General features: G+C 39.1%; 1 protein-coding gene across 1 annotated transcript in view; it reads left to right on the top strand.

The window, feature by feature from the left end:
• RORB (RAR related orphan receptor B) overlaps nt 1-9,050 on the top strand; it is a 145,704-nt gene extending 136,654 nt beyond the window's left edge. The window contains exon 10 of the mRNA XM_040580623.1: nt 468-9,050. Within this exon, the coding sequence (XP_040436557.1) occupies nt 468-623 (156 nt within the window). The 3' untranslated portion in view covers nt 624-9,050. The remainder of the gene's footprint in view (nt 1-467) is intronic.
• The last annotated feature ends 15,834 nt before the right edge of the window (nt 9,051-24,884 follow it).

Consider the following 24,884-nt stretch of genomic DNA (forward strand, 5'->3'; position numbering starts at 1 on the left):
AAGAGTCAAGCACTCCTTGATTGTGATGCTTTTTTTTGGTAGTCATTTCCCCATGTACTGCCACATTAATGTAAGTTAAAAGCAGCACACCATGTACTGGTAATGCACAGGAGAAGTAAGTCTTGTTTTACTCTTGCCCCCGGTTCCTCTTAGTCTGCTTTTTTTTCAACCACTAATCTTTTTAATTGGTATCCTCGCAAGAATGAGGCTGCCTTAAAAAAATACGCCTGGAGGCATTTCCTTGCTATATACTTCTTTGGTACATGCCTAAAATTTCCAGGACAATTGTTTTTGAGCTTTTACAGTAAGAACAGTGTCTGGTCCTTTGGATGTGTAGTTTTGATGGAGTTCAGAGTATTGCATTCAGTTACCCAACAAGATCTTAACATAGTCCCTTTTGGAAACTGCAATTTATACTAAGTTTGCTTCCTCCCTCTTCCTTTTCTTTTTATTTTAATGTCTCACAGTTAATAGCCAAGATACCAACCATTACTGCACTTTGCAACTTGCACGGAGAGAAACTACAGGTATTTAAGCAGTCTCATCCAGATATAGTGAACACACTGTTTCCTCCATTATACAAGGAGCTTTTCAATCCAGACTCTACGACTGGCTGCAAGTGAAGGGGATAATAGAATTTTCACGTAGTCATGGAATGCATCACTATTAAGACATAAAGAAATGTTTTCATGAAGAACTTATTAAAAATGTCACTACTGCAACACTAGGAATGTCCTGCACTTAATAGATTTATTTTTCACCGCTACAGTTTGAAGAATGTAAATATGCAACTCTGAGTGGGGATGTCTTTTTTCTCTTTTCTTTGTTTACTTTTTTTTAATTTTTGAACTGACAATGAATATACGAATATAGGACACTGGGTGTTATCTTTTTTTTTTTATTTTATTTTATTGGGGGATGTTTTGGGAGACAACTGTTCCTAGAATTTTATTGTAGATATACATGAGAATAGAGCAGTACTTTGCAGTATTACTCTTGCTGTTTATTGTTCAAATATAATTTAAGAAAATTCCACTTATTAGACTTGCCTATTTCTATGTTTTTAGATAGTTTAATGCATGTGGAAATTTGTAGCTGTCTTGGAAATTATGGTGCATGTATGGAATACACACATATATATATGTGCTATATACTTAAAAAAAAAAAATATATATATATGTAGGTATTATATGCATACATGCTGTAGCTTAAAAATCCCATGCCTACTTTTAAAGGATGCTCAGCCCAGCTGTCATGCATTTCTTACTCTCCAAGTAATGTATTAGATTTACTTTGGGCAATCAAGATTTGCTTTGCCAGTCAGAGTTAAATTATTAGTTGCTGATGTGTAATGACAGGATCACTTCTGAGATATGTGTAACGTAGTGCATGTGTGCAGTCTGTAAATGAAACATCAGGAATGTATCAATGGTGCAAAAGCCTTGTCTGGATGATTTTAGTGGAGAGAAGAAAAGGAGTTTCTTTTAATTTTTCTCCCTGTTACAGGGATAGAGCATATATAAAAGTGAACATCGTAGGACTTGATGTCAGTGAAGTATTTGAAACACGGAGTAAAAATGTAGACTATCCCACATGTACATTTTTCTGATTCCACTCATGATTTTATTTCATATATACTGCTTTGAAAAGTAGTTGCAAGTCTTGGTTTTTTGCTGAACTCAATGGAAAGACACATAGTGAACCCAATGAAAATCATAGGGAGCCTAAAACGTAGCCCTGAAGAGTAGCGGCAGAGGGAGGAAGAGGGTGAAGGAGGAGGAAAGTCAAAGCAAGCAACGTCTATGGTTACGAAGGCAAATACAGCTACCAGTGTTTCTGACACAGCCATCATTGAGATGGCACCGATGGTTTCCATTACACACATGCATATATGTGTTACATACACATGCATATATGTATGTACATACCTGTATGTATATAATTGTATATATATACACATATATAGGGTTGATTTTAGATTCACTTCAGGAAGGGAACAAAGAATTAGGGCTTTCTTTTTGTCTGTCTCTGAACTGACTTTATGTGCATTTGCTTGCAAAACCAAAGGCAAATACAAAGTGGGGTGGAAGGCTGCCACGGACTTAATCTTGTGGATTAATTAAGTTTAATTAGCAGTCATGATTAATGTATTTGGGTTGTGCCAGAGATACAAGACATAGACTTTTTAGCTATGGAAGAGGGATTCAGTTTCTGCTACCACCCTGACCTTACCACCACTTTTACCCGTTGTGAGCTTTTTCAGAGAAGCCTCCGGAGATGCCAGTGGAGGGAGTAGAATAGAAAAGAGGAAGCAGGCAGCAGAGAAGAAATGAAGGCAAGATGATGAGCAAATATATTTCCTTATTTCAAATCACACAGAAGTCAGTGCAGTCTGAGGCAAGGTGAGGATGAGCACATTGACAGGGAGGCCAAAGGACCCACTTTCTGCCAGGCTTCATGGCAGAGCAGGTTCACAGGGAGCGCACAGGGACACAGGTGGGCCCCAGGGTGGGTGCAGAAACTTGATCTGTTGTAGTGACAACTTAATGCCTCCAGTTTTTCCAGCATACTCACACAGCTCTGGTCTCAATCTTCTGTTCCCTTTTCTACATGACCAAATAATTCACAGGCAATTCCAAGTACTTTGTGGAGTTTTCCCTTGCCCTCCATCAGTTGGTTTGCAAGTTCACGTTTCATGGCAGAATCCAGTCTATAAACATCAATATTTTTTTGCTCTATTTTAACAATGTCAGATCAGATACAAGAGTAGTTTCAAACTCTCAGCTATTAAATGTTTCTCTGTAGGTCTGTTACAACTTCGAAAAGAAAAGAGAAAAAACCTGTACAGAAGTTAGTTGTGCTGAGAATTTTGATGCAAACACGACATAAACTTAGTCTTACAGAACAGCAGTTGTTAAAAATACCTTTTTTGCTCCAAATTCAGAGCACATTTTCTGACCTACATTGATTACATTAAAATGTCTTCAATTAACATAATAAAGCATTGCTCTTGATGCTTCTTTATTCCATTTAAACCCTTAGACTGGCATCCCCTTAGAAGATGATTTATCTGTTTGCAGCCCCTTTTACTGGCAAATCCATGAAAATGACCCCAAACTCCAACTCTTTTCTATTATAAAAAACATTAATCAGCTATATTTATGTACTACTTGTTTGAATTTATTTGGGAAAAAATTCAAGTCAAACTGAACCCTAGAAGTGCACAGTTTTAACTGCAGGGGATTCGTGTATTCCTTGTCTTTTCCAACACACAAACACACACGTATATATTTGTTTGAAATCCTTTATAAACTTGTTTTCAGTACATTAATAGTTACATATGTAGCCAACCCACAGAAATATAGAATATGTCGTTACTGCTCTTAGTGCTAATAAATAAAGAGGTTTGTCGTGTTTATAAATAGTCCTTCACAATTATATGTTACACCTTGAAAATGTTTTGTTCTTTTCAAATAAGCTAATCAGTCCTTGGAATTTTTGACTCATGATTCAGACAAGGTAACCAAGTGGAGCTCACCAGTGAGAACATTATTTAGTCATTATCCACAAGGGTTTTAATCCTTAAAGCACTATTCTTAAATCACTGCAACCTCATGACCTTTTCAATCATGAGGTTACTGCCTCTTTTTAAAGATGTGGAAATGAAGGAAAAGAAGTTAAATGATTTGCCAGAGGCCACAGAGGTAGCAGCATCCATTCCTGGAATAAAAATGGATTGTTGCCTTTGTCTGATAAACATTAAGATGCTGGTATACAGAATCTTCATTGCCATTGATAGGCAATAGCCTGTACAAACAGTACAAATATTGCCAAAATTTTATCTTCAAACATGGTTAATTATCAACAGCTTGCTCTGGTTTTGTTACTACTTTTAAAGAATTTGAGCAAATAACCTTGTTGCTTATTTGGAAAATAAAAATACGTTCTCATACATTATTTGTGGTAACTAAGGCTGATAAATTTTATTTGTTTTTCTGTGATTTGAGATTGACCACATAAGTAAAGTAGTACCTCTGTTGCCCTTCTTTAACTGAGTTTAGAACAAAAAATAACAATCACATGACACAGGCTGGATTTTTGTTGTTGGTTTTGATACATAGTCATTTATATTCCAAATTTAAAATTCTTGATACTGGATTTCATATGTTGGAGCTATCCATAGACTTTAAATAATAGAATAGCATGAATTAGAGTAAATAACTGCATAATCCACTCGCAAAATGCATTTCAGAAAATATTAGTACTACACTTTTATTTCTTCTTGGCTTTCATTAGTCCACAGTAGTATCTGAAGCCCTTCAATGAAATCTCTAAAACTAGCATTTGTCAGATCTGGTCTCTGTCGTAATTGGTTATGTTTGTTTATTTTTTTAGTGACAAGGTTTTCAAATGGGACACATTTTTTAACGATTGATTAAGCCAGTATCTTTAACAAAAGGATATTTAAAGCATGTATTGAATCTTCTAGCATTGCTCTCATATAATTCAACCACCACATTGATCTAAATTATCCTTGGCATTGAGGAAGCAGATGTAGACTGTTCATTATACTACCACAGAGACTTGATTTTGGTGTAGATGTCACTCTTGCCAGTTCTTTGTGTAAAGAATTAATTCCAAGAGTCATATTTCCTTTTAATGGAAAGATTGCTTTAGCGATTCCTAGAAAAAAAGCCAGGGTAATAGAAGGCACTCAGCTGAGCCAACTTGTTTCCAAAAGCAATGTATATTTTTTGATTGGTTTGTGATAGACAGCATTTAGGAATTGATTCTGCAAGTTGTCAGGCTCCCTTAGCTCCAACTAGAGCCTCTAAAAATGGAGACATCTCAGCACCCCACAGAAGGTGCTGAACGCCTCATAAAGTTAGAGACCCTTGGTGTAAAGAGGTCCCCTTTGAGTTTTGCAGAACACAAGTCAGATGTTATTCTCATACTTGCATTTTAATGCTTTTACTTCATGCTTTCCATTGTTCATTTCAACTCCCATCTCACAGGGATCAGTTTATTCCTCCTGTTGCACCTGGGCCACCAATGCTATTTCAGTGCTTGTGCCAGATTATGGTGTTCCAGGTGGAGCAGCTACCAGACCTGTCCATGAAGATGAGCTTTATTATTTGATTTTCTTTGTTCATTTTCATGGTGACAGCTTGCACAGGTGTACATTTCCCTTTGGGATAGTTTGCAGGGATTTCTGACATAACTTCTACACAAAGAGAGTGCAAAGCAAGTCCCATACACTGGCCTCTCAGCCTTCCACCACCAGGCTGTGGGAGCTGCTCTGAGGCTGCAGCAGTTTCACAAATCAGTCAGGCAGCACAGTTAGAGATGTGCAGGCGATGGCTCCTTTCCCCATTGTCATTTTTCACCCCCTCTAAAGCTGTGCTACAAAGTACATTTGAAAGATGTTTGGGTTCCCCCATCCTCCTTCCTCCTGACTCTGCGTTGATTGTGCTGTTTCCAGAAGAACCAGGGCCCAGCCTGGAAGATGGTTCCTATTTTCAGAGTCATTGTCTGTTGGACATCCCAGGAATATAGCACTGGGCAATGAGATCAAAATGAAACATGAAAGAGTTTTTTGTCCAAATTTGCCTGAGCACATATAAAATGGAAAACTGAGACAGAACAGCTTGCTTTTCCCTGGCAATAACAGTGTATTTACATCTACCAACCTGTCCCAGCCAGCACTTTCTGCCTCCGCTCTAGAAACTTAACTGCTGTCTCTGACATCCATTAGGAACAGTGTATTGGAGACCTAGTCCTCTTCTTTCCCTTTTAAGTTTCACACTTTGTAAATGACAATCACTGCTTGATGCAGATGTTGCACTGTATGCCACTCAGGGATGTTTCATTACTAAAAATAGCTATATAAATATAACAGTGATAATAAGGAAGAGAATGTTAGAGGCTTTGAAGGGCACGGGTTGAGCTGCCCAAATGAACATGACCCAGACAAGGCTTTCAAGCCAGTGATTAGAAATAACATTGGTATAAACTGAATTCACTGTCAGCATTTCCTCAGCTTGATGCAGGACTCACTTCACTCATTGTTTCACGGTCAGTGGAGCCCTACTGACACATCAGTTTGTGATGTTAAAGTCCTTTTGGAAACAAAATGCAAGCAAGCTTTGTATGAGTTACTGAATTCAGATAACTGACAAAAGAAAGTGCAGTTTAAAGGTACTGAGTTTAGGTACCATTAATGTGAGCTCATATTCAGAATTGCTGCAGGCGTATAAGAAGAAAGGTTAAGATGTGAAAGAAATAATAGTATGTCAGCAACAACAGCAACAAGTATGCTGAACTACCACATGGAGAAATGTGTATAAAAAGCAAGTAGTATAAAGTGGCTAACGGCTAGCCTTTCTTCTCAGGGATGCACAAAATCATAGCTACCCCCAGGCCTCTGTAGCAATGCTTCTCCATGGCATGACCAGTCCTTTTCTTACCTCAAGCAAACATGACCCGTTTTCTACTGCACTAGGGAAAAATACTCCATTTCCTAGAATTTTGAGATGCGCTTCTGCTTATCCCTAGCTTTACACCACATGTTTTCTACAGACCTATCAATACAAGAACACACACAGAAAGACAAATTACAGTGGACTGTATGCCAGTGATTGAGTTAATTCCAGGTCTCCAGCCAAGAGGCTTTCCTCAGCTCTGAGTATGATCATTGCTTCTGTTCTTACAGTGGGTATATAAAGATTTTAACTCCATATTCTGAACTCCCTACACCTAGAAGATGGGTGGACAACTTCAAAAGGTGGAAAGGAGAAGCCAAAATCCCTATGCATCAAGGTTTTCATAATCATATTATTTACCAACTGTCCCATTACAATATAAATTTTAATTTTTCTGGTTGCTGGAGCCACATTCAAGTGACTGAAATTCTTGTTCGTGTGACACCTGCCCATTAAAAGGAACAGTCTTCTGGCCAGAGATCTTTGCCTCTCTTTCCTTTTCCTTTTCTTCTGGGCTCCTAATGTAAGTCTTTGTTCTTTCTCAAGGCTGACCCTTACCTGCAGTCTGCAAGGGAGGCTCCACCCAGGAGGTAGGAAGCAGGCTCTTTCCTCCTCTTCCTCCCAGGGTCCTCACTTAGCTATATTGTCACTGCATGTGTTGTCCCTGCAAGTAAGGCTGTGTAACAATGAGCCCAACACCCCGGTAATTTACCATCCCAGAAACAGTTTGCAGCAGATCACTTAACTATAAAAGCCACTTGGGTATTCAGTCTGCAGATGAAAGCCATTGTGAAAAAAAGAGACCTAAAATTTCTACAGTGGTAGCTCACAGATCAGTAACTCTCCTAAAAAGGCATCCTGAATGTCCAGTGACATGATGGGTGTGTCGGTGTCCTCTGAATGGTCCTTGCATTTCATTCGTGCTGAGAGAATAAGGTGATGCACAAAACACTCTGGGAAAGGAGATATTTCCTGGGTGTTACTGCAGGCAGCGAGGATAATACTGCTCACAGTGAGTTCAGTAATGTGACGTACTACATTTACATAATTTCATCATCCTCACAATTCAAGCACAGCACGTAGGGAGAGTGAAAGAAAACATCATTGAATATAGCAGCAATAAATAAATTATAAGTGTTTCTTTGTAACTGTACTTGCAGAAATTGTTTGCTTTGCACGTGGTCTTCTGTACAATAACATAAAGAAAAACTTCATCTAATGTAGATATCACTGTGTTTTTGCATATTTGTTGGATTTGTTGGATGGAGCTGCTACTTTGTGATCAAAAATACTGCTGTTGAGAAAAATGTGTGTGCTTCAAGAAAAGGCTGCGGCCCTTGTTTATGGCTATACACTGGCAGCAGTAAAGTATGTTCAATATAAAACTGTCTGAACAGAATTTAAAAAATGTCTCCTAGTTTTCAATATTACGATCACGTTGGTCCCTTATTTGGACAACAAGAACGCAACTGCATTGAAAAACAAGCAGGGCCAGATGGTCAACCACAAAGAACAGGAAAGAACAGGCTTTACCTTGAAGACTGTTCCAGATAAAACCAGCTTATTTAAAAAAAAAATTTTAAAAAAAATTAAAAAAAAGCACTTATACTTGTCTTGATTAGACACACAGCTTAATAAGTCAAAGTAACTACATTAGGCTGTTGACTTTGGGGATTCAGATTCAGATGCACTACATTTGTGTTTTTTTAATGTGTCACTTCAATGTCAGAATCAGGCAAAAAAGGTGTTTTGTTGTTAGTGAGAAATGATAATAATCATTTAACCCTACGGAGTGTGGACCACACATTCTCGTGCAGTAGATGGGGATTTATTCGTGCACTTATTAAAAAGCCACTGAGTAGCATAGCAAGTGAACTAGCCGTGACAGTCTTTGCCTCTTGTGTGACTGCAATGTGACCTCTGGTAGGCTACAGGGAGCGGCTCTGTGATTGTACTTGTGGCCACAAATAAAGCACAACCGAAGTCTAAGCTGTTATCAACACCCAGCTAAATCAAACGCATGGGGTATTTTGAGATTTATGCTAATTGCTGTGAGATAATTCCCATGTTAAACTAATTACTGTGGTTGTAATGAGTGGATGGTATAAATAAAATAAGAATCAGAATAGCAACAAAATCCCTTTATTTTCCAGCTGCACTCTCTGCCTCATCTGATTAACACTAAAGAAAGTTACTTAAAAACTAAACAAACAAAACAAGAAAGAAACCTGAGTATGTATTGTAGAAATGTAGAAGACAAATAAAATATTTTTTCAAATGTAATTACTTTTAATATATGCTTGTGGAAGGTCTGATACTATGTATGCTGTCTCTGTAATTTTTGCTGTAAATAACTTGGGACAGTGAATACACTGATTTTTTCTATGTCTCTGTTTAAGCATAAGACTTTGTAATGATTTTTTTTAAAGAGGAAAAACATCAAAGAGCAAATTATGTACTTGCTTCCTGTAAGTGTATTGTACTCTTCAGTTTTTATGGAAACTGATTGTAATAGATAAAGCCTTTTGACCAGCCATTGATGTTTAGTGTATACTTCTGTTTGTAATGAGAAAAAAAAAAAAAAAAAAAAAAAGATGGGACTGTCAATGAAACATGATCCCAGTGAGTCTGTACAGTTAGTATTGTATTAATACCTGCAGACTGCATTTGACTAATATAATTTGAAGAAAAGTTGCTCAAGCAAATAATGATTCTTTACAGCGTATGGCTTTTATGAATCCTTCTGGCATGAATTCTATTAATAGAAACATTTCCTTCTTTCCAATGAGCAAAATATTTTTGTATGCCTTTAATTTCTTATTCAGATTTGAGGTCAGGTCACTCATTAGCTGTAATCTGAAGCCATAACTGACCTTCACCAAATACATGTTTTAAAGACCATAATAGAAAAAGAAATTAAGTCCAGTTTATCAACAGCTATAATAACACAGGCAGGAGCATAAATAACACGCAAAGTATTTGGATGCTTTTCCAGCATCCTGATATGACTTTAATGGCTAGTATTTTATGATTACCAATTTATAAAAAAGAAAAACGTAATTAAAATAGATATTTAGATTTAAATGAAACTTTCTAATATTTTTGAAATATCCCTGAAAATGCTTCCTTGCTTTTAGGATTATGAGAGAAAATGATTTTTCATATACTTCCCACTTTCAAATATCTAATGTTTTTATCCTATTTCCAGTTCATTTTGTTAGAGTGAAATGAGATGTTAAGACCCAGATCTCCAAGCCCTGAGCTATTTGGTGCTTGGCTGTAGCTATATTGTTGTAAATCAATTTAATGTGAATTTTGGGGGGGTGTTGTTTGCTACTTGATAAGTATGCTTACTACTGTTGGTAACACGTAAGAGTTGCATTGCCTGTCAAGAAGTGTGATAAAATACAATCTAATAAAATACAAATAACACTCAAAATTAATCACTCTCAAAAGCTGAATAAAAATTCCTTTCTAAAATCAAATGCCTCGTAGAGTCAACAGTGATTATTTTTTTTTTTAAGCTTAATTGTGTAATAATTATGATGTATCTTAACTGGCTTGTAGATGCAAAAAGTGAAACCGCAAAGGAACCATGACATGCTGGGTAAAAATCTGGCTCCACTGAAACCAACAGCAAAATCCCTCACTGACTTCTACGGAGCCAGGAGTTCATCCAGCATTTTTACATCTGCAATTTTCTTCTGATCTCTCTCCCTTGTTTAATATAACTGACCTAATTTATGTGTATGTGAGTAAAAATACAGCCTGATTCATTTAGAAAGTGACCGTTGAGGGTTTTATTATTTATCATGAATTTCGTAGGACCAGCATCCCTGTCAAATGAAACGGTTCTATATTAATTTAGAATGTAATAGATTTTTGTCTTATTTTATGTCCTGTAAATTATTAGTTCAATACTGTTAGCATTCCATAATAATGCACACATGATTTTTGAATGTTTTCTGTAAATGACAATCAATGTTGATGAAGTTCCTTTCTTTAATGCAAAATTAAAAAAAAAAAAAACTGCATAAGAAAATAAATTCTGTTGTGTGACTTTTTTCCCCCATCCCTTTAAACTACCTGGATCGGTCAGAAAAAAAGGTACAGTGTGTGCATCTGCAAGAGACAAGGGTAAAACCAAAAACTTAAACATCAAAAGTATGTAGGTTTAGGTTTTCTAAAAAAAATCCAGCTTTTCTCTTAATCTGTTGATTTAAGGATAGCATGTTACTCCATCAACGCACCAAAAGTGCCTGTGTTTTGCAATTTAAATTAGAGCCACAACATTTGAATATGTTATATTTATTGTTATGTTTATTAATTTATTTCTTTATTTATTTTGGAGCAAGCCTCAGCTAGTAGAAAAAACAACGCAAACACTTGCATGAAGACAAACTGCACAGTAATGTAACAGAGGGTTATCTTACCTAGAAGAAGATACTGTATTTAAAATATATTCTAAATACATCAAATATGTTTCAAGTTTGTGTATGTCTAGTAACAATTTATACTAAAGGATGGAATAGAAAGCACTAGCTATCAAAGCTGAAGATAATACCTTTCAAAGATACTATCTTTTCATTTTTAGGACCCTAAATGTAAAGAAGTAAATTTAAAAAGACAATACCTGAAGGCCTCACTTTGCAAACTGTTAAACACATGTTTATAGTGTTACTGGCTTCAGCAGGATTAATGCATATACTTAAAGGCAGCTGTATGTTCACTTTTCTTGCATCACAATGCAGGCAAGCAAGTTTGGGTTCTAAGATACAGTAAGTGCAGATTAGCATGATTAGATACTCAAGTGCTAGATATTTAAGATTCATTTGGAGGTTTCACATCCATCTGAAATAATTTCAGACACATGTAATAGGGAGTTCATATATAAACATATTTCAGACATCATGAAGCTGAATGGTTTACTAGCCATATGAAATAAGTGGACTGTTGTATTTACATATTCCAAAACCGGGAATCCTGCAAATATGCTGTTGGTATTTAAATATGTAGTGTCACTATGAGACATACTCATTTTATACTAACCTGTATCTTTTTTAGTTAGAAAATCAGAAGCATTAATTTTTAAAAATATATCAGCAAATTTTGTGTTTCCATACTGTTTTGCTGTCTTTTATATTTTAACGCTTCCTTATCTTTCTAGTCTGTTTAGGAAAAAAAATTTATTAAAATACCCAATTTTCCTGAAAGACAAACCCAAACTTTAATAGGTTCTGACTGGCAAATAGCACAGTTACCAACACTTTGTGAGAAGTAGAACAGTATTTTGAAACACAGTTATATGAAAGTCTTACAGGGCATCAATACTCTGTTGTACCAGTTAAATGTCAGTTCAAATGTCAGTGTGCCCAGGCCCACAATAGATTTACTCCTACATGTATGTATTTCGCACATTTTGCAGTTTCTCAAAGACAGATGGATTAGCAACATCTTCATGAGAGGAACTGTTTAGGATGTGATAAACATTCCAAAAATAGTTCAGCATTTGCACTGGATAAATCAAAATCCAGCTGAGCAATTTTTCTGCCTCTCTCCTTTCTTCCTCCTCCACTGTTCACCTCACTTCCCACACCCACCCCCAAGAGAAATCATGAAAAAAAACCCATTGAAAACTAGATTGCAGGTTGCTCTGGGAGGACGAAGGCTGATTTATTCTGCTGCAGGTGTGAAATGCCTGTTCATTATGGAAGGTAGCTGTAATTTTGGTGCTACAGGCCATGCTTCTGTTCCTGGAAAACGTTTGCTTACTTTCCTGGGTTTTATGCAGCAAGTTTTTTGTAGCTTTTATGGTCTGTGTATATGAAAGAAGCGAGATTTACAGAAGATTTAAGAGCTTCTATTAGTCCTGATAAAGGGACTTTGATCCCAGGCAGGCTTTATTCCTATTATATTGAACAGGCTAACAAAAATATTTTCTCCCCCTACAGACACACATTAAAAATGTGTGTATAGCTATGATTCTTAACGAATCTGAGCAAATCTTTCATCTGGATGTTCTACCTGTACAAGCTCAATTCAGTTGACCAGAGAGGTGTGTTGGTCCTATTTGCATTGCTCTTGGGTACCTTGTCTGACCTCCTCCTGCTGGTCCTCAGGGTCTCGGGCCTCTCATACCTCTTCCTAGTATATGGACATTTTGGATAACCCATGGCAACTCCAGTGTAACTATGTGCTGGTGTTAGGTGCCAGTAGAGAATTTAAGTATGTGACACATACTTCATATGAAAGCCTGGAATTTTGCATACATGAAAGTACACAGATTAGGCATCATCTGTGATTTAGAAGTAATTGCTACAACAGTAACTGCATTGTGGAGATTGAGAGACTGCTTCCATGATCAGCGGATTCAGCCCAGTCATAATAAGCTGGTGTGTGAGATGCTTCCATTTCAACAAATTAATCAATAGCAATTTTGAACAAATACTGATCTGGCCTGAAATTTCTTCTAATTAATAAGAGCCTTTGTCAGAGGGCTTCAGAAATTGCATGCTCTGTCACCCTCTTTTTGTTGCATTTTGGTGTTCAAAAATGCATTCAGTTATGAAGACAGCATCACTAAAATTGAAGTAGTGGTTGATAAGCTTTGCAACACTCCTCTAAATGACTCAGTGACTGACACAGGCAAGGTTCAGCACATCCTTTACTTTCTTGTGACAGCTGATGACCAAACACTGTGACATTTTAGCAAATACATGTTGGTATTAGTCTCATACCAGTAAAAATTTTCTGTTGGCTTAGAAGTTAGATTTCTCATTTACTGAGCTTGTAATTGGCACCCCAATTTTCTCTTGAGGCAGTGCATTCAGGAGCACTGTGATACCAAAATTGAAGTAAGAGGGCTGGCGAGGAGGTCATAATGTTAGGAGACAGCTTATCCTGCCTTCACCCTCTTTAAAAGGCCACGCTACCCTAATCATTTTCACAGCAAAAGGAAGAGGGAATTTAATTTTCTCTTGCCAAGTTACAAAACAGTTTTGTGCACAGTGCTTTATACTACATGCTTCTTCAGACACCCTCAGCACATCACAGCACTCTCCAAACTATCCAGCTGCAACAAGGTCTTTTACCATCTCATACCACCATACTCTTCATGCCAATCCCTCTGCTGCCTTCTCCTCATCTCACCTCATCCAGGGCACATATTCTCTCTCTTCTTGCTTCTTCCTCTCTCTGCTTCTTCCTCGGCTGCTCCCTCTTCATTGGCTCTCAACCATTTAACCAGCCACACCTGCACCTTGTCTACATCAGCCAACCCGCTGCCCCTGAAGCCAGCCCACAGCTGTATACTATCAATGCTAATTAACCCAGCTTCATTCCACTACATCAGCAGATATGGAGGTGAATAGATTTCTCCCTTTTGTTCCTCAGCCCATGTATTTGCCTGCTAAGAATGCTGAACTGCCTTGGCTTGTACTTCAGGGTAGTTTGAAAAAGGAAGTACATTTCAGGGGCACTCCTCTATTTCTGTCTCTTCTAAAGATCCTTTACTCATTTTGTTCTCTACCCTTCTCGTCTTATAACAGAAGAGAGGTTGGAAGTCATGCTTTTGAGGAGTCCCTGGAGAGTCAGTGGCATTAGCTTGTGTGTGCTTTTTAAGCCCGTAACTTATCCAAAAAATCAATACCTCCTACATAAGCTTAAAGCTAGACATATGCTTAAGTAACTGCATGAATGTAGCATGAATGTCCAAGCAGTTTCAAGAAGTGCAGAATGTTTTACCAGCCAAAAGCTTTACAGAAAAATGTTTAAGAAATTAATATTTTCTGTCCACAAACTAAGTCATAATACTATTACATAGCTAACTACAAGGAGTACCAGAAAATGAAAACACCAAGTTTAAACACCATGCTTTGGGGATGCTGGCTCTGATCATTGACTACTCCTGTCATTTTAGGCAAGCAGATGATTTGATATCTGTATATCTATTTTTTCTTGGCGCTTCTAAGGTATAAGCGCTGTCTTCATCTTTACTGTGAGTTTCCAGATGTTATCAAATCAACCCATACTGTCTTGGCAATGACTACCTCATTCCCTTGCTGCCATCTGTGTTACTAATGAAATCCACTCTGCCTCTCTCTGAGGTGAGTTATTGTTCCAGTATCTCAGGGAAAATCCTGCAATCCTGTCATATCACTGAAGCAGGATGCTGAGAAGCTGTGGTTGTTTGCAAATCAGGGTTTAAAGTTATCACTCCTAACCTTCAATGCTGCATGCTAAAGGATATCCAGCTCTACTAAAATGTGCACTGTTTACACCACCAAACACTAGCAAGGCATAGGTACCATGTATTTTATACATCACTGAACCAAAGGAATAGAATTCAAAATCTTGGTATGAAATAAAAAATCTAAATTTGTTATTTTTCTTTTCATTTGAAAATGTTAAGAAATCTAAATTTTTTATTTTCCTTTTAATTTGAAAACGCTCGGTGAGTATAATCAAAATATGCTTTGCACTTTCAAAGGTGTTGAACTTTTAGCCCACAGGCAAAGATGTTATCCACCAAAAACTGAGGGCATTTGTGACTGATGCTGATAAAGGCATATACAGTCAAAAGATTATTTTTTAAAAAAAAAATAATTATTATTAGATCTAGTGTTCTTTCCATGAAAAACAAATCTCTTTTGTGGGCACAGTTCTCCTGTGAGGAATATTGCATTGAAAGGTCATGGAAGTTGATATAAACCTGGTGCATTATTTCATTACATTTAAAAGACAATAGTATGTTTTTTTATGGTATTCTGTAGAAAGACTAGGAATCAGAACGCACACCAAAGAAGACCAACAACAGAAGTTCCATTTAAACTTCTTCAGTCATTTAATGGCCATATACAATTCATTATTTTCTACCAAATGTAACCAAAAATGTGTCCATCAAGTGTCTGCATCAAAAGCACAAGAGAATTCTTCCATTTTACATTTATGGACTGGATCCGCTTGATGTAACGGCTGGTCTGTAGCAGCTGAGTTCAGGGCATTAAAAGCTTTTTCCAGTATCTACTTAGGCTGTTTCACAAGAGCTTCTCTTTCTGTGTTGAACTTGGAGCTCTGTTTGGGCTGTTGCAATGTTCTTTCCAGTATGGAGCAGCGTTGTAACAGGGAGAGTCACTGGCACATTACCCTCTGTTGGAAAGATCAACTTATAGTAAAAATATTTATTTAACCCTGTCTCCAGCAAAAAAGTGGAGGCGAGAGTGCTTCACATTGGATCGATCTGTTTTTTTTCCATTAGAAATTGTGGGTTTCCAGTATTAAGTAGACAAAGTACCCATGCAATCATATGCTTCAAATGCCGCTATTGTGTTATTTTTAAACAGATTTTTTTAAAGTAACAATTTATTTACTGGAATTGCCTTAGAGAACATTTTTAAGTAAACTGCAGAAAAACAGCACATGAAACATTGAGAAGTTGATGTATTCTAGAGTCAAGAGCACTCCTTTTATAGGAATATGAAACCATAGTTACTCTGAAATCAGCAGCATTACTTGACAGTGATGATACTGGGGGTAGAAAATGATCATATGATTATAACCTTCACATTAATAAGTGCATACAAAAGCTACATATTTTGAAGTGAAAAATAAAATAATGGCAAGCTAGATATGTTTATAGCTGCTACAAAGCACATGAGATTTTCTGCATAACTTCAGTCTGTTTAAGCTTAAAAAACTACCACTGAAGTCCAGACTCCAGACATTGGCTGCACAAACGTACAGAGAGAACAAAAGAACACCTCTGTCTTATGAAGGTTGTTTGCTGTATTTTGTTTCTCATCTGCCTTTGGTCAAACAGCTTGCAGATTGATGTGCTGCCAAGGAAACATTCAGAGCAGGTGGGAAACTTTTTATCTCATTATTTTTCATCATCACATATGCTGGCTCTTTGTCAGTGATCTAACTTACTGAGAACTCCAGCTTAAGCAGGAATTTCCAGCCCACAGGTCAAACAGAAGCTGTTCGGTGTGTTGGTCTGTGTTATGGTCCCTGTGGCAATGCTTTTTAGCCATGGAAGAGAGCTGTAAACAGAAGGCTTTGAAACAGCATTCACTGAAGCTGGGTTAAATTCTTCTCATTATGAATTTTAGATTACATCATTCTGTCATTTTCGTAGTCACCTACTTCCAACTGCAGCCCTGATAGCCCATAAAGATAGGGCTGTGTAGCATCACTCAGCTGAAACCAAAAGAAACATTAGAAGAAACATTCTCTCCATCACATCTGGCTGAATACCTCCATACACAAACTGCAGCCCCAGCAGCTGCTAGGTAGCACGGGTGGATCCCCATGGAAACATCTGGGTAAGTTCCAAGATTAACACTTTGTTCTCAGAAACCAGCAATTTGAGTGTGCCGTGTAACTCAGCTCTCAGATCAGCTCATCAGTGCCACGGGGAGACTGTGTAGCATTCCTGAGTAAGTCACAACACTGTTCTTCCTTTCCTGTGTTTTTCATGTCCATTTTTGGGTAATCACAATGCTAACCAACTGGGTATGGGTGAAATGAATCAGAGCCTGTATTCCTGCAAAACCTTGTGGGTGACTGAGCTCATTTATATGTGCAGAATTGTCGTCCAGAAAGCTGCTGTGCTGAAATATGTTGATGAGAAATAGACAATGCAGTGAAAGTACCGAGTCTCTGTAGCAAATCATAGACATAGGGAGACAGTAAAGTTTAGGGGAACATGAAAGAGGTGAAGCAGTGTCAAGGTGTTAACAGCGAACTGGGACATAACGAGAAAATGTTCAGGAAGAAGATGGAGCCTGCACTCTAGTTCACATGCTACAGCAGTCCAAATAGTCCAGAAGAGTCCCCTAGTTTCCCTTCTCAGCAAAATTTGGTTTAACTCTCTGTGTTTTTTCACTTTAAATTGAATGTGAACCGCCAAGTAACAGTGAGTCCTGCCCATTTAACTCCAACAGGAGCAGATAACTGTCAAGTCCGCTATTATATTTTCATCATATTCCCATGCCAACTCCAACTGCCCTGAGGCTCCTTCTGTGAGTGACTGGGACTCATCTGGGTAGCTGTCAAGTGGAAGTAGATATAGATGAGTATTTGCAGAATTGTGGTCCCACTTGTATTGTAAAATAGCCTGAAAAAATGCATTGGTCCTTAATAAGTGACAGTAGACTATTGAGAGTCATTATTTGTGTATTCCTGCAACAGCAAGGGGCCTAAGAGGTGCACATTTTCTGTGGAAATTCCTCCCTCCTTCTCAACAAAAGCCACCTACTGCCCACTGCCACACTATAACTCTGTGCCACAGCACATCCCACTGTACATGTCACTGTCAGGCAGGACTTCTAACCAGAGCACATCACAGTACAAGCAAATCTACTCAGCTTCTGGACTTGCATCCAGCTCACAGAGGCAGCAGCATCCCTCTCTCTCCCTGGTAAGCCTCAGACCTCAGAGATGTTCCCCAGCATCAGCTGCTCTCTCCATGGGCAAAGATGAATCATGCTTTTTGGACCAACTTGTCCCAAAGTATCTTTCATTCTTCTCTTTAACTGTAAGGTAAGAATTATGTCTCTGGTCCAGCTGCAGGCATTTAAGGTCTCACCAGAAACCAGCATCCACTGCCCCTTTGCTGAGTGTTATGGATTGTGGGAATGGCAGCAGTGAATGCATTGTGATCCCTACAACATACGGTTCACAGGCTGGTCTATTAAACAAAGGCCTCATCTCTCACACTGAGATTTGCTAGGGAGTATCAGTCAGCGCTTTTAGGTTGCAGTATGACAAGAAAGGCTCCTCCCAGAACATATCAGGTCACTGCAGAGGCCTCAGCAAGCACAGTAGTTTCTGCTCAGTAATGTGGGCAGCATTGGGCAGGAGTCTGTGGTTCCTGTGGGTCAGAACAAATGAGTACAATGACCTCCTCTGACCATAACATCTGTGGAGGAAGCTGACACCTCTGTCAAAAGCCTTCAGTCTGAGAAGGGCCATGTTATCATAAAGACTGATAAACTGCTGTTCTGTTTTGTTTTCATCCCATCTCCCAGCTTCTTTCCAAGTCAGACAGTCAGAAGCAGATAACAAGATGAGAGGATACTGGAAAATGGCTAGGAGAGAAAGTAGGCAACACAGCATCTGGAAAGCTGAAGACTCTGTAATATCTCCTCTCTGATGTGGATTGGACAGTTTCACTGACCATCTCTTTATTTCTTCCCCTTCTACTGCTAGGAAAAGAAAACTCTCCTCTCACAGCACCTTCATCAGAGAGGAACAGTTGCCTCCATATTTAATGCAGCCCATAATCAAACCAAGTCATCATTGCTCTGCCTGGAGACAGGAGGGTACAAGGTTTACAGGCTGATGTTATTGAGTCTCTAGTAGACATCAAAGAATTTGTAAAAAAAAAAAAAAAAAAAAAAAAAAAAAAAAAAAAGGCGGGGGGAGGGGGAAGCCTTAAACCCAGCCTTGTTTAGTAATGAACTTACAATTAAAAAAGAAGTATATACAGGCAATTCCCACCTTCAAAAGCCTTGAAAGAAAATAAGCCGCATTCAAAGTGGTATTAATCATGTTCAATCTATTTCCCCTCTCACTGCAAATCAGCGCAGTTTTCAGCTAACAAGAATGGGTGCCCTACTTGAGCCGACAAACCCTATTCCCCCTGGTAGGAGAGGCACTTAGCATGGCATTACCATCATTACATCCAAGGTTAAAGGCAATGAAACTCCAGGAGTGGCAAAGTCAAATCAGTTCAATTGTCTGATTGTTCATACTCATGAAGTAGTGAGGCTGGCAGGGGTCCAGCATAAAACTTAGGGCTTTCCAGAGGAGCTCCTTTAAGGTAATTCATTGCCGTCTACAGTAGCTTAAATCAGAAGGGCTACAACGGTCACAGTAAATGTAGCTCCTGACATTTCTTAAGAGCAATGTTAGCAGATAGCCAGCTGCTAGGCCAGATGTCAAAGGTGCATTAAGAGCACTTGGTTTTGATCTAACCCATTTCCAAGAAGTAGAATGGATTTGGCTTCGAGCGATGCAATAAAAAAAGATTGTGATTAATGAAGCAATACAACTTAATAACATAAGTTGACTCCCGCTTCCTTCTCTCTGGCATTTTCACTGTCCACAAAGCAGTTCTTTTACTTACCAGCAGGGACATGTAAAATGTTAATCATCAATCTGTGGGCCATTAAAGAAGTTGCTTTTCCTTTCTCAACTTGAAAACCAAGGGGGAAGGATAATAGGTTTGGTTAACAGAGCTGTTCAAATAATGGAGAAGTTCAAAGAAAAGCTTTCACGGAGTCAGCATGGGGGCTTTGTGCCTTAATCCATTCCTCTTAGTAACCTGAGTTCAACATCTAGGTGGGAACTGGAATTCAGGATTGAGATGGAAGAGAATTAGCCTTTCTTTTTATTGGGATGTTCCAGTTCAGCATGGCCTAGAACAGTAAGAGAAAATGAAAAGATACTACTCTTTGTGCCTTGTCATTTGAGCAGAGGGCACACTGCCAGAAATAACCAGTTAATGGCTGCATTTTTGGACTCTCCACTAGATAATGAAGTAAAATGCAGGCAATTGCAAATTCAAGAGAGAACACTAAGTAAGTATCTAATAACCCGTGGGTATTTATAGCAAGAAGTGAGTATATAGAGCTCTTTCTGTACTCATTAAACTGGTACAAAAAGTATCATGCACAGAAAATATTTTTGCCTAAGCTTGAGCTTAGAAAGTTGAAGTGACTGATTGTTTAGAACAGGATTCACGCAGCTCTATAAGCTATTGTGCAATCTGCAGGTGAAGGGAACACCAGTTCCGCTGTTCTATGGAAAGGAAGGGGATGTAATTATTCCAAATATCAAGAATTACTGGGACGCAGCTGCTAAGCTATGACAGTCAGAGACCCCTGGAGATGCTACCAAAATCAAGAAGCCTGTCAAAACCTCAGTCCATCTAGGACCTCAGCTGTATTCAAGCTACATGTCTGTCCTCACAGGGCATCTAAACTTGTCTTAACTACTATGTCTGAATCCTCAGCTTCAGGTGTGCTCTAGTAAGAAATGCAGGTCTGAAAATAGAAAAAAGACTTTTCACACTACCAGCTGCTCTTTATAAGCAATTTAATTATTTTGTGTGCTATGCATCAATTTCAGAGCAATAAGCTTCAGCTGCTCCAAAAAAAACTGTAGATCCATGTTGAAAGTTGCTGAAGTAAATTAATCTGAAAATACAAGTACCTGATTCCTTACACTATTACAGTAACTATATCACCACTTCAGAAGACTCACCTTAGCATGGCTTTGAATGAAACATCAGGCTGACAGGACAAGAAGAGTTTGGGCTTCAGGTGAAAGTGGCTAACTGCAAGGCTAAACTTCCTAACATTGGAAGGCTGGAAATAAAAGATCTTTTCCTTTTTCCTTCCCATTTCCTTTGCTTTCTTATTATTTAATTTCCATATATTTTTGTCTTTTCCTGAGTTGGATAGTAAACATCCATAATTAATTTTATTTTTGTAGGATTTCAAGGCTTGGGCAGGTGTTGTGGTGTTGGGGGGTTTGTTTGGATTTTGGGTTTTTTTTAGTAGCACAGATGCTTACTAAAGGAAATAGTAGTCTTACAAGATCTGTCAAATTTTAATTGGAAAGCTGGCAGCAGCACTGTCTATCATTTCTTCCACATTGTGGACCCTGCATGCTGCAATTAGATGTCATTGCTGTACCCTTTATCTCAGTTTTCTGAGTAGAAGAGGGGAGGGATCTCCTTCTGTGACAAGGTGACCCACTTAGTGGATGAGGGGAAGGCTGTGGATATTGTCTACCTAGACTTTAGTAAAGCTTGTGACACCGTCTCCCACAGCATTCTCCTGGAGAAACTGGCTGCTCGTGGCTTGGATGGGTGTACCCTGCACTGGGTAAAAAGGTGGCTGGATGGCCAAGCCCAGAGTGGTGCTGAGTGGAGCTACATCCAGCTGGTGGCCGGTCACAAAGGGTGTTCCTCAGGGCTCAGTTCTGATTAATATCTTTTTCAATGGTCTGAATAAGGGGATCGAGTGCACCCTCAGTAAGTCTGCAGACAACATCATGTTGCAGCGGAGTGTTGACCTGCTGGAGGGCAGGCAGGCTGTGCAGAGGGACCTGGGCAGGCTGGAGCGATGGGCCGAGGCCATTCCTGTGAGGTTCAACAGGGCTCAGTGCCGGGTCCTGCCCTTGGGTCACAGCAGCCCCACACAGCGCTACAGGCTGGGGCAGAGCGGCTGGAAAGGGCCTGGTGGGAAAGGGCCTGGGGGTGCTGGTCCACAGCCGGCTGGGCGTGAGCCAGCAGTGTGCCCAGGTGGCCAAGGCGGCCAGCAGCACCCTGGCTGGTACCAGACACGGTGTGGCCAGCAGGACCAGGGCAGCGATGGTCCCCCTGTACTGGGCACTGGTGAGGCCGCACCTCGAATGCTGTGTTCAGGTTTGGGCCCCTCGCTGCAAGAGGGACGCTGAGGTGCTGGAGTGTGGCCAGAGCGGGCAGCGAGGCTGGTGCAGGGTCTGGGGCACAAGGCTGACGGGGAGCGGCTGAGGGAACGGGGGCGGTTTAGCCTGGAGAGGAGGAGACTCAGGGGGGACCTTATCACTCTCTACGACTACCTGAAAGGAGGTTGTAGTGAGGTGAGTGTTGGTATTTTCTCCCAAGTAACCAGCTGTAGGACAATTTTTTTGTGTGTGCCATTGAATCTGCTTATTTATAAGAACAATAAAAAATAAATTCATTATATTGGAGTAATTGTTTATAGAAACAGTGCTGCATAGAAACCGTGCTAAGAAGCTACTGGATATGAGCTTTGCAAAATGTAATGCAGTTTTCTCATAGTTCAAGTCCAAAGTCATATAAGCAGCTGCACTGGGAAACCAAGTGCAATTGCTGTGCAAATAACGTGCCTACCCCTAAAAATCAGAATTAAAGATTTTAGCACCCATATAAACACAAGGCACATCAAGAGGTAATAGTATGTGTTTCTGTTAGAAAATGTCCTTTTTTGCCCTCTGTATTATTTCAGCAAACAGGTGGCTGTTTAGTTTGCCTACCCTTAAAAAACAGATACCAACAGAGAACAATTTGTTCACTTTATACTATTACAAATGTCTGAGTGTAGGAATTGCCTCCCCCAGCATTGAAATGAAACCTCTGCTGAAGAGCACATCAGATTTTTACTGGTTTTCAGCAGGAAACAAAGAACACTATGTATTACTCCTGATTTACATGCATGAAGAGCCCAGCTTGGTCCTTAAGCCTCATTTACAACAATTTTAGGGTAAGAAAGACGGCAAAGAAAGAAAGAAGCAATGAGATGTGGCAAACAAGCATGTAGGAGGTTCATTAAAAAATTGATGTATGGGTGCTCCACTATGTATTACTAGGGGTTTTGGCTTAACTAATTAAAGCAGGTTTCCTGTGGAGTGAAGTTAACCCTCATGTCCTGGGAGGAACTGTATGTGCTGGTTTTTTCAGCTTTAAGAGGTTCAGCAAAAAGAAGGTCATGTAGGCAGACCTACCTGTGGTAAGGACTCTGAGATACACTGTCCTACAAAGAGCACAGAAACATAGAGAGGCTGCTTCATATCTGTCAAACACATACATGTGTTGCTTAATATTTTGGTCACACATGGAACAATGAAAGGAGGGGGGGTTGGGGTGGGTGGTGGTGTCATATATTAAATTATTTTCTGTTTTGCAGGAGCCAGTGGGTCATTCTGCCTCCTCCCCTGATAGAGAGGCAAGGTTCAGTTTGCTCAGGAGAACAGTAATGAGTTTGTTGTAACGAGAGTTATAGCTCTTACAGCAGGTATGCACTGGAAGATAGCACACTCACTAAAACAGCTGAAAAAAGAAATCTCAAGGGAGGGCCCTGAAGAGACAAAGGAAATCAGGCTGCCTGCTAAGATTTCCATTCTTTTTTTCAGTCCCAACATGGTTTCTGGCTACAAAACCTTTCATCTGGCTTTCTAGAAAAACAGGCAGTAGAGAGAAAAGCTAAAATGTTGCTATAGTGGTCAGCTTCCTTCCCACAAGTACCACAGAGGTTTCAGCCCATCGACAAAAGCACAGTAGTTTAGACCTCTATGAAGGAAGAGCAAACAATCCTGTTTGCATTCAAACACATACCATGGAGCAGCAAAGAGCAGCGGCTTGCTCATGTGTTTGTTCTTTGGAGTACATGTTCCCAAGGCAAGGCAGAAATCCATCACTGTTACTCCTCTTTATGGTCAGCCCAAATCATTACGACTGAGGCCAAGATGCAGATGTTCACATAGGATCCAGGGCTAGATCCCATGGCAGGGAGGTAGCGAGCCAGATAAGGGAACGAAAGCTTATGGGCAGAAGTTGAGGAGTGAGGTCACAGTTGCTGAACTATGTAAGAGGAGAATGAGGTATGGGAAAGAGTGCTAAAGGGAGTCCTTCAGTTAGGTCATGCTCCAGAAGACCAAGACAAGAGTATGATAGAGAGCAGAAGGTGAGGAATGGTAGTATGGACCATGTAAAATGAAGATCATGGGTAAGAGTAATAGTCTGAGACTGAAGTAAAGGAGACTGGCATTGAATTTCTGTGCTTGCTAAGGGAGGCTATAGGATTAGAGGCTTGAAATATATATCCCATTAACTACAAAATAATGCAAAAGCAAGACTCATGCCCTAAAAAAACTAAGAGCTGGTGTCCATCTAATGGCAGCCAATAGTGTCTGTCCAGTAAATAAATCTTAATTAATTCCATTAAACCTTTAATGGCTGCCCAGTATTTAAAACATCCCTGATGTGCTGGTTTCTAGTTCTTCCTCCTAGCAATCAAACACAGTTGACGGAGAAAAGTACCAAACTTAAAACTATTTTTGTGTTAGTGTCTTCAGTGTTTCCATGGACCTGGACCAACACTGTTACATTTTAAAGGCCACAAAAAGCACAATTTCATCCTTATTCACATAAATAATTGTGTTAATTTATTTATGTGAAAAAAAATTAAATTAATTAAATGGAAGCGAGAATGTAAGTAGGTGAAAGTAATTATCCAAAATTTGCTGGCACATATAGGGTAAACAGCCAGCTGTTTGACTTCTCTCTTGGGATCTCTAAGGTTTCCAATTAGTGTACACATTCGTGCAGAGGAAAAAGACAGCAAATCCATTCTGTGCTGATACTTAGCCTATCCAATTTGCTTCATAATGATCTATTATGTACTTAAAGGATAGTAATATAGATGTGTCTACAAAAATTTAATTTGAACATCAGAGCTCTATGTAGCTTTCCAGAAAGTCTATTAATTTTAGATCAATGTCTATTCCATTCTAGAATTCCACTAAATGAAGAAAGCAAGTCCGGCATACTTCCAGCCAAATTCCATCACATTAGCTCTACCCACCAAGGGAATACCAGTCTTCTATCCC

This window comes from Falco naumanni, chromosome Z (genome assembly GCF_017639655.2).
Source record: "Falco naumanni isolate bFalNau1 chromosome Z, bFalNau1.pat, whole genome shotgun sequence".
Taxonomy (NCBI): Eukaryota; Metazoa; Chordata; class Aves; order Falconiformes; family Falconidae; genus Falco; species Falco naumanni.